Below are 10,984 nucleotides of genomic sequence, written 5' to 3'. Positions count from 1 at the left end.
AGGAGAGCCCCCGCCAGCGGCTGCCGGGCCCCGCGGCCCCGCTGCCCTGAGCGCAGGCGCTGCCCGCTCCGCTCCAGCGCCAGGCGGGGCGGGGCCAAGCGGCGTTGGCGCCTGCTCGGCGCGCCCCTGCGGAGCGGGCTCGGGGTGCCCGGGCAGGTGCCTGCTCCCCGAGCGGCGCTCCCGGCCCGGCCGGCCGGGGGCCGCGCTAACGCTGGAGCTGCGAGGGCTGGGGCGCTCGGCGGTGTCTGCGCGGGGCGCTGGGCAGGGGCGGGGCGCGGCGGAGAGTGAACAGGCAAACGCCGGAGCTGCTATATCCGGGCTGCGGCGTTGGGCACCTGCCGCGCCGGGGGCCTCGGGTGACATTGGGCCTCGGCCGCTGCGGAGGGAGGACGGGACCGGAGCCTGAGACGTTCGCCTGCGCCCGCTGCCGTCATGTTCCGCGTTATCGTCACCCACGCCAAGAAGCACCCCAGCGTGAGTACCCGCCGGCGCGGGGGCTGCGGAGCCTGGGCCCGGTGGGCCCCCGCTCTGCGCCCTCCGTTGCTGGCGGTTGGTGCCCCCGGCCCCGCCGGCCGCCCCCGCCTCGCTCTTCCATGGCCTTTCCCTGTCGGGGGGGCCGGGGCTGGCGGCCTGTGAGCAGCTCAGGGCAGATCGGTGAGGCACGGCCAGGTCCGCTTTTCCTCTGGGATGCGCGGACCTTTTGTGCTGCAGCAGCAAGGCTGGAGGTGGCTCTTCCCATCGCCTTGCTCATCTCCTTCCCTGCACCGCCCACCCCCGTTTTCCTGCTTTATTATGGGGATACAGATAGTAGGGGCTGTTTTGGGCATTAGAGGGACTGATGTTTGTTTCTCAGAAACATGCTGTTGTGGGACGCTGGGTTGTTTTGCTTGTGGCAGTATTTTTTTTTTCATGTCTGCATTTTCATAGCTGCTAGTTCATTTCTGACCCCAAGGATGTCAGCACAGGGAGCTGATGTCAGGGTTTTAGAGGGCCATGCACCATTGCTCAAAGTGTGTGAGCTTGTGCTTTGGTTTGTTGTTACTGTAGTTAGGAATGCTATGTAATAATACTATTTTGTTATATTATGGTGTGACATTTAATTTCATTACTTTTGTTCTAGTTGATCCCTCTGTTTTTGATCATTGGATCTGGAGGCGTTGGCGCAGGCCTGTATCTCCTGCGTTTGGCAACACTTAACCCTGATGTCTGGTATGTATAGAATAATTTACAGCACGTAGCTGTCTTGCTACGTATCTTGAAGTAAACCTCACTGCCTTGGTTTTTATGCTTCTGGAGACCTTAATGCTTTGTTGCAATATCCCTGTCACTGAATGCGTGAAGATTTCCTTGATTTGGACATTTATTTGTTTACCATTTGATACTTACAGACTGCTGAGAAAGGACTGTGTCTTTTTCTGTGGAAACTTGTCTGGATGGATGACTCTCCATGGCCTAATAACCACAGTACACATATGAATTTTATTTGTTTTGAAGGTAGTGTGATTCTCTTAATATGTTCTTATATCTTGCATTTCTCTCAATAGCTGGGACAAGAAAAATAATCCAGAACCTTGGAACAAACTGTCTCCCACTGACCAGTACAAGGTAAAATAAAAATTACAGATGTTTAGGAATCATAGTGTCAAAGGTATTGCCTGCTGCTTTAGAATGTTTAAGATATTGGAAAGTAGCTGAATGAGTGGTATGTTTTCTCTGCCATGCGATATTTGTCTCTTGAACTCAGAGTAGAGAGAGCTGAGTTTGATATTTCAGACTTTCCTGAGTTGGTTGATAACGAGCTGAAACGAATGTATACAGAAGCAGTCATATATATTGCACAGTAGGAAAAAGAGGAATTATATGTGAGAGGAAGAATATACTAGCTCATGATATTTGGAAATAGACTACAGGGAGAAGGACATAACCCTGTAAGTTCTCAACTAAAGCTTTCTAACCTCTGAACTATTGGAGTTAGGAGAAGCAAAGCAGGAAAATGTTAGTGTTTAACATAAACACTAATTCAGTTTTACTGGTGGTTGTTTGAAAACAAAAGAATTGTCCGTAAGTAACTGGATGCAATAGAAATATTCTTTAAGTAGTATTCAAGTTATTTTATTGAACTAATGAGGAAGCATGCAAAACTGTGTAAAACATTTGGTAGTTTACACAAATATCAAGTTTTATTAAAATAGTATTTCAGTAGATTCCAGTTAAGAATATTTTAAGATTATCCTCAAACTACTAAAAAAGCAAACCTACTATGTTTTTCAAAGCTAGTGTCTGTTTAGTGCCATATCTTACTATTCTAATAATTGAAATAAGCAAAAAAACCAACTCCAAAAATAAAATATGTTGTAGTTCCCTTAAAGGTCCAGGAAGAACATAATACTTTGTTTTCATTGCTGTTTCTGGAATGTTGCCCTTTCTTAAATATCTAAAAGAGGAAAATTCAACACACTGCACAGCACAAATTCTTTTAAATAGTGCATGCCCTGTGTAGCATTCCCCTTCTGTCTTAGCATGCAAACATAACCTCAGGCTTTACCATATTTGGGTGTGTGTATCACTGGGGCTGTTTTTCCAAATCTGCACTGTGGGAAATGGAAAGGCAGATACTCTACATTGAGAATGTCTGTTTAGTAAAAAGCTCGGATATAAAAAATTTTACCTTTTGATGAAATTTTTTCTTTTGTAAACTGCTCTTTGTCATGTCAGTTTCCTCAGTCTTCCCAAAGAAAAAAGTCGAAGACCTGGTCATTACTGTAGGAGTTGCAGTTTGTTGTAATTGGAATGTGCTGTAGGCTGTTTTCTTTTCTCTGAGGAAGTTAAAAAAAATGGGCATAACTAAAAATAATCAAGCTAATAGATAAATATTTCTTACCTTTTTTTTTTTTTAAAGAAAAACTATAGCATCACGTGCTTTATGTCAAGTCAGGCTGGGATGCCAAAATATGCGTTTAGTCTAAATTCATTGTCCTCAGTGACTATTTAGGCTGTTTTGAATTGCTTCTAATACAATCCAACTTTATTAATGTAAACTGAGAGTGTGAAAGGATCTGTTCTTGCTCTCCTTCCTCTTTGTCATACCTTGCACTTCTAGACGTAACTACTTAAACAAAACTTAGCTTTTGCAGCACTGTTCTGAATGTTCCTTTGTGACACTCTTCACATACACCATGCCTTTGTGCCACTTGGTAAGCTAGATGTTGCCCTCTGTGTACAAGAGCACATGGATTTTGGGCAAAAAGGATAAACTCAGCAGTACTGTAAGAACTTCATGTGAATGGACTCTAAATTTTATGGATTAAAGAAGAGATACTGTGGGTTTTCTCTGGTTGTAGACATGAGCACTGCCTCATTTTACATGCAGAGGTTCTAATAGTTTATGCAGAATGAAGATAACATAAAGTTATTGCTCTGCAGTGTCTTTATTTATTATTGTCTAGTGTACAGGCTCAAACTGTGATTTCAGTTTCCTGAGTTTAAGTGATGTGTGTGTTTTAGTAAATACCATAGAAAATGGATAGTCAAGCTTCTTACTCATTTTTTTCTCCCCTAGTTCTACTCGGTTAACGTGGACTACAGTAAACTGAAAAAGGACCGTCCTGACTTCTAAACAACATGCTCATCTCCGTAAGCTGCACAGAAAGGTCTTCCGGAAGCCGTCCGCACAGTTGTCACACATAAGCATCCAGGAAATAATCAAACTTGCCTCATGCTGCACTCGGTCATGTTCTGAGTGTTCTGAAGAGGCTTAATAAATGCCTGAAACTTGAAGTGTCTACTCTTTACTCTAATTTTGCAAAATGAGAATATCCTCCTATTAACAGTTTGTACGATCAGTCAAACAGTAAGCGAAAGCCAATTCATGTTTCCTCAACAAGAAATAAAAGTTGTCTCGATGGGTTTTATACTCTAGCCTCTTGACTGTAGAGAAATAATTGCATGTTCATGCAGTATTTCAAACTACAAGAACTTGAAAGCACGTATTTACGTTTATGTATTTGTGGTGGTTTTTTTTTAATTGCACCTGAATATTTCTACTTGGCCACTTTAAGAAGTTTTGGTAACAGACAAGTCAATGCTAACAAATCATTGTCCAACAAGGAAGCAACAGATGTTGCCATATGTTGCTGGAGGGAAGGAAAAAAAAAAAGGACCAAGCTCTCTGCAAAAGGTTTCTGTATTTTTTTTAAAGTCATAAACAGTTTGTTAGTAAACAAGAGGACAATCTTAAATATTTAAAAAATAAAATTCTAGGAACATATTCAAGTTTTCCTGTGGATCACACTTTTAAGGAAGGGAAGCACACAGCAGAACAGGGTACAGGTACAAAAAATAAGTAGATTTTCATGTAAAAACAAAAAATACCTCTCACCAAGGGCAAATTCTCATACTTTAGTACTTGGCTGAGTCTTGCTATGGGAAGACGAAAACCAAAATATTTTTGCAAGTCTGTAAATTATGGTGGGTTCTTTGTGCTTTTCTGTGAACATCTGGTATTTCCCTAGATAAGGCATGTAATTCTGGACTATCTGACTGAGCACAGCTGTTGCCATCTTTATACATTTCACTTGACTTAAAGTGGACTCTCAGAATGTACAGAATCAGAGCTGTTACAAATAATAAGTATAGATTCGAAGAACCTGAGTGGCAAGAACTTTTACTAGAGAAGAAAAAGTATGCTGTGGTAATTGACTTAAAAAAACCAAATATTTGCAAAGATTTCAAATTTTACATAGAATAATCTTACAGGTCAATTGGGTTTGGTAGCAGTTCAGATTATCTTCATTACATACCAAAATGGTGGATTTACTTGCAGTTTTTGCTTGTGTGTTTGAGAGGCTCTTAAGGAGCCTGAAGAAGAAAACTAATGTTATGAGAGAGATGTTTACAGTGGGGAGCAAAGTCTATAAGCATCCTTAGGGACTCTGGTTGCTATCAGAATCCAAATATTTTTAGGAAGTAGAACGTTCTATTGCAACACTTTTTGTTCTTCAGTTTTAGAAGTATGTTGTGTAAAAAGCAGAAGCGTTCCTATAACTTACTAGTTGGTAGTACTTTTGGATTTTACTGATGTTACTATGGTCTCCAAATGCAGATCACTTTTTCTGGACATAAAGAAAGACCAATACCCAGGAAGTAAACCTGATTCTTAGTAAGGTGAGACAAGGGTGTTCCCTTTTGTCACAGCTGAAGAGGGTATAGACTCATGTTTTTCTTAATAAAGGCACTTAAGGTAAAATAAATAGTCTGTCCTTGAAATATTTTAAAGTATATTTAACAAGTACTTAAGCTATTTGAAGCTTTAAATATGGATTGACTAGAAAATGAAAAGGCAATTCATTCAATGCTACTTTCTCTTTGTCCGTAGCAGCACACTTGCTACTAAAAATACAGAGAGCTGTAAGTCTTTTGAGATGGTAACATTTTGTTCCAGAGACCATTGTCCTAAGGGGCACGCACTTCTTTTTCTTTTTGGGGGTATGCTTCTGTGCTGTTTTAAATGGTAACAGACAATAAGTCACCATTACCTGCTAAACACGGTAAGAATTTTGTATCTTCATTAATCTTTGATGCTCAAAATAGTCAGTAATTGAAAAATATTAATTATGTCCAAAAAGAAACGGAGTCAAATGAAGAATGCTGTGTATTTTCTGTGGAGTACCTCCTCAACCAATAACACATTCTCTTCATACAAGCATAATATGCTATTTTCTGGCTCTGTACAGTTTTTCTTATGGTTGAAACCTCACATCTAGAGAGTCTTAAAGCCATACTACCTACTGTAAGTCTGTCTTAAATTATTCAGTGGGTAGAAATTAAGCACTTGCTTAAATCTTCAGCTTTGGGACATAAAAGCATTAAAATTTACCAACTTTATTGGTGATATGACAATGTGTATTCCTCAAATCCCTGAAAGAAAAGTTCCACAATTTTTGATATTTTATAACTTACTTATTGGTTGATAGATCTGTCCCAGTAATTCAGTTCTTTGATCTGTTACTATTTCCTCAGTAGTCTGGGGTTTTTCATGTGTCCTTTTGTGTGTGTGTGGTTTTGTTGTTGGAATTGTGTGTTTTTAAACATACAAGTGCATTTAGTCCCTGGTTCCTTTTTTTTTGTTATTTCATATATTGTTTTTATTCTTAAAATTCCAGTCCTGCAAGACCTAAAATTCCTTCTTACCTTTTTCTACTGTGCGTTTTCCTCAGGGGACAGAGGAACCATTTATTCCATGTAAAACCAAAGCACATGCTTGGCCCTAGTTTATAACTGGTTAGTAGTGTTATATCAGTACCCAGTACATTTCTTAGCATTTTTGTAGTGTTCTGTTTCTGAAAGAGAACCATTTTCCAGCTTGGCAGTTAAATATGTATTAAAATATTCAACAATCTTCTTTAAAGCTGCTTCTTTAAAGCCATCTTCTGCCTTTTTCTTCTTCATGAAGGCAAAAGATTGTATTCTCTGAAGACAACATGAAGAAACGATTGCAGTTTGGATTTTTAGGATTCTGGCTTCTAATGTTCATCTTTGGCTATTAACTTTTATGAAACGACTAAATCTCGTCATTAACCAGAAAACTGATTTCCTTCGTTAACACTGTAGCATGTAATTTTGCTTCAGCAGGTGCCATGTTATTGGAAAGAGACTGACATTCTGCTATCTTACGTTTTGACTAAGATGGATACAGCTGCTACGTTCCAGTTTGTGCCAGATTTTTCTGGAACGATTGGTGTAGGCCTGGCCTGCGTGTCTTGTTAATGAGCCACGTAGAGAAGATTTGTCTGTAATTTTTACGATACAGCATTGTGCTTGCCACTGTCAGATTTCTGTTAATGCAGTTATTCTGCACCTCCTTATCAGTGATCCTGATACGCAGCAGGGTGATCAAATCTGAAATTAATTCTTCCCACCTAGGGTGGAAGGAATTACTGGTTTCTCTAGTTTTTGCACATGAACACAAACTCCATGCAGCATGTTGTAATGTATTTCATTTGGTTGTATTTTTAGTATAGATAGTAAGTAGGATTTATGTTATTTGCCTGCAGTAAGGAAAGCTTCTCATGAGTATAGGATATCTAACTGCCTCTAAGAAATTAGAAGGATGTGTCTGATACTAAAAGAATGATTTAAATTTTGCATAGAATTTCTAGCCAAGTGTCATCTGAGGAAATATGAGATCTATTTTCAAGCTCTGCTTTACCTTTAAGGATATTTTGGTTTGTGACTCTTGAATGACCTTTAAAACTAAGGAAATGTATGTTTAATGCTGACTGGACTGTAATACTTTGTTAGAAAGAAAGGTTGAAAAGTCATTACAGGAATTTAAAAAAAAGGTACTTAGAACAGAAAATGAGTTATTGAAAAAAATTAGATGTGTGCAAGTGCACACTAAGTTATTATTTCTACTCATTGGCCAGCCTTACTGTGAAAGCGACTGTATGAGCTAGAAAACCCTTTCTGCAGGACAAAGGAAGCATGGCAGGTCTATGAGAACTCAAAAAATAAGGTGTTCACTTGTGTCATTGCCACAGTAGTTTTTTTATATTACTTCATGGAAAAATCTAACTCTTCAGTCCTTTCTTTTGAAATCCAGAAGTTGGTTGACTTCATGCTTTCATGATTTCATGATCCATCCGCTTTTCCTTAGAAGTGGTCTCGGCATCAGTGTTAAGTCGTGAGAAGCTCCTATGAAGCTCAAATCTTTTCATCTCCTCCTCTGATCTCTAAGCTTCTTAAGAGTGTCTCTGGATGCCACTATGATGGCAGGTTTCCCAAATGTCTGTTAATTCTGGTGCCAGCCGGCTTGGATGAACTTTATTTTTTTTTTCAATAATTTCAAAATATGGTTAAGTCTTAACACGTTCTTATAACAGTAAGAATGGCATGAGCAAGTACAATGCAAGAAAATAGACACTTCTGTCATTCTTGAGAAGCACATGGATTTTTAGCATCCAGAGTAACATTTATCTGAACCAGAAAAATATTTTACATTTTTTCTTCTTTTTTAAAGTTTTCTGTAAATGAAACTAAAAAGTCATTTTTAGACTTTCTAAGCTAATGTTATTCTCACAGTTACCAGCTGAAAAGCCAGTAAGATCAGCACACTTTGACTTGCTCAATTTTTTTTCTATTTTCTTTTCAGTCAGGATCAGTATCACTTTAGGTAATGTGAAGTGAGAGCTTAAGTATGCAGGTCAAGGCAAGAACAATGCATTCAATCTTTCAATAGTTTGCTATCAGCATTTACCTGACATTCATTTGCTACTAGAACTGATACAAGACTGGCATGTGGAACTCCTTCAAGAAAGCAAGTTCTGAAGATGATCAGAAAATAGTTTATTAACACATGGCAGTGCATACATTATAAAGGAGAATAGAAATTTTGGTGGTAATATTTATGACTATTGGCAATGCTTTATAACTTAGACACCTCGAACAGTATTTCTAGGGTCATAAGTTTGAATTACTTTGGACAAAGTAATGCACTACACCATTTACAGTTCATCACTAAAATGTAAAGGCGACTTTTTTAGTAGAACTGCGTAAGGCATAACCCGATAGACAAATTTATGGACTTGTTTTTTCACATTGGAAGCAAACTAACTATGAACACGAAATGTTTTCTAATTTTAGTTTCCTTACTGCAGGCAAATGAAACAAACTGCTGAGAAGGTAATGAAAACAGATTACTTAATGGTGAAAAATCTGAGTGCCATTCTTTCTCTACCAGTGGTGCCACTGCTGGAATTTAATGGGGTGGCACAAGTGCGTCTGAATGAAGATTTTGGTCCTAGCTGTTTAAAAATGGGGCTGAATCTAATAAGATTCCCTCAGTACTGATAACTTATTTTCTTTTTCGTCTGGATTTTTTTTTTCCTAAACTGAGAGCAGGAAAATAGCAGAACTCGTTATCATCAGGAAGAAAATGGAATTTCATCCCAATTTCAAACTTCCTACTCTATTACCACTTGCATCTCATGACAGTCTATGGGATTTTGATAGAGTATTAAGGGGATAATTTGCTTCAGATGTTGTTCTTCATGATGTGGCAAACGGATTTAACTTCCTAGCATTTTGGAAGCTTAGGGGAGGAAAATTCGACCCTGCATTACAATGTGCTTAAAATGGCCAGGGATCACTGAAGCAGTTTTATGCATACGAAAATCATGTCTTTCCCCTCCCTTTATAAAACCCAAGTAAGTTCAGGAATTATTCCAAAAAAAAAAAGAGTAATATACATGTGACAGAATAGGGAGATGGAGCCGAACCTGGTTTTATGTCAATTACAGACAGTTCTTGGTTTTAGTGCAGGAGTTTTCTCTGTTTATGTCCATCAATTTCTACATGTATTTGACAAATGCGGAAGTTGTTCATTACATACGCAGTGAATGCTTGGCCCATTACAATACAGTGAGAATTAGGTTGAGAGTGAAAACAAACCATGATATTCCAGTGGTTTAAATTATTATTCAAAATAAAAAAGCAATAGCAGAATAACTGCAGAAGAAGGTCTAGTGCATCCTGTTCTGAATGTAGACTACTAATGGCGAGTTTTTATTAGTGCAATACTGTGAAATAAAATTAAAAACAAGCTTATGATCAATTTTGAAAATAGCATTCTTTCTACATAGCTGCATAATAGCCTTCTCTAAAGATTAACTTATTTCTAAAACATTCAAATAATGTAAAATGTATATATGAATCATGTCTGAACTGTATACATTTTAATTTTATATGCTTTCTCTTAATGGTTTCAGTGTCAGTAACTGTTTATATTAGTTTAAGATCATAGTATTTTATACCTCACCCTTTATTACTGTACCCGCACAAAACTTGTCTAATACCTTCAAATAGGAAAAGAGTTTCAGAAGAACTTCCATCTTAAATCTAATTTTATTTTTATGTATGTAAATGAAACTCCTGCATCACTGGGCAGAGTTGTTCAGCAAATTGTTATTCGGCACCAGAGAAGGGACCTCGTCCCTTTTTCTGTAATGCAGAGTAACAAAGGACGCGGTTGAATATATCTCTCCTCAAAATAAGGAGAAACAAAATTTCCAGGAGCTGTTTTATGCTGGTGGCACAACATCTAAATATGAAAGAACTCTTTTGCATGGATGGACGGACAGGCAGTGAAGAACCACCACCTGACCTGCTCTTTATCCAGGGCCCTGGCAATGTCTTGCTTTTATCAATCCCCAGCAGAGGAGAATAAGGTCAGGAGTTGACTAATGGCCCAAGCTACAACAGCTACGTGTTTAAAGGCGATCCAGACTGCCACGCAATATTTATATGGTGAGGATAAAAAAGATGACTCAAACCTTACCTGTTTCCCATATCAAACAAAAACTTTCACAGCTGACCTGGTAGCTGGAGTAAAGATTAGTCGAGTTTTTACAAATTCTACAATTTAATAACCTCTGCTTTAACTAATAATGACCAGAGGACAATGGGCAAAGTTAGAACGGGATCCTCGAATTTAGAGTATCTTGCTAAAGAAAGGTTTCCACCACGGAGCACAGCATGCAGTGGTCAGGCAGGTAGATATGATTTATATTGTACATATAATAACAATAAACCTCCTAATCCTGAAACCTGGGTGCTTACCCCAGCAGTCAAATGAGTCACGCAGCTGCATTCATCGGCTCACATGGAGCACAAACAGTATGCTTCAGGAACAGCACAGCTCTTCAGGATGAAGCTTAATTTTCCATTATCTACCTGTGTGCACATCAAACGCAAAATAAACAGCCCAGTAGTGTATTTGAAATTCTACTTGGATGTATTTTGCTGTGTTTCCCAGACATTACAGAGAGCTTTTATGGGAAAGAAGAATGAGCTTTTTGTGACGACAGGAAAAGAGATATGTTACATCCAAAGCAAGGAGAATGGAGAGACAGAAACAAGTGGCCTACTCATTCAGGCATAGGAAAGCAGGGGATGTAAAATGTGCAGTGGAAGCGTAATGAATTCCTCC

At 38.9% G+C, this 10,984-nt stretch overlaps 1 protein-coding gene across 1 annotated transcript; it reads left to right on the top strand.

The window, feature by feature from the left end:
• Window positions 1-326: 326 nt before the first annotated feature.
• NDUFA4 (NDUFA4 mitochondrial complex associated) lies at window positions 327-3,777 on the top strand. The gene is made up of 4 exons (XM_065628950.1): window positions 327-474; window positions 1,121-1,209; window positions 1,545-1,605; window positions 3,560-3,777. The coding sequence occupies exons 1-4, from the start codon at window positions 433-435 to the stop codon at window positions 3,614-3,616; spliced, it is 249 nt and encodes an 82-aa protein (XP_065485022.1). The 5' UTR covers window positions 327-432; the 3' UTR covers window positions 3,617-3,777.
• The last annotated feature ends 7,207 nt before the right edge of the window (window positions 3,778-10,984 follow it).

Source organism: Caloenas nicobarica, chromosome 2 (genome assembly GCF_036013445.1).
Source record: "Caloenas nicobarica isolate bCalNic1 chromosome 2, bCalNic1.hap1, whole genome shotgun sequence".
Classification (NCBI taxonomy): domain Eukaryota; kingdom Metazoa; phylum Chordata; class Aves; order Columbiformes; family Columbidae; genus Caloenas; species Caloenas nicobarica.
The sequence above is the reverse complement of the archived record's forward strand: the minus strand, read 5'-3'. Positions and strand labels throughout refer to the sequence as shown.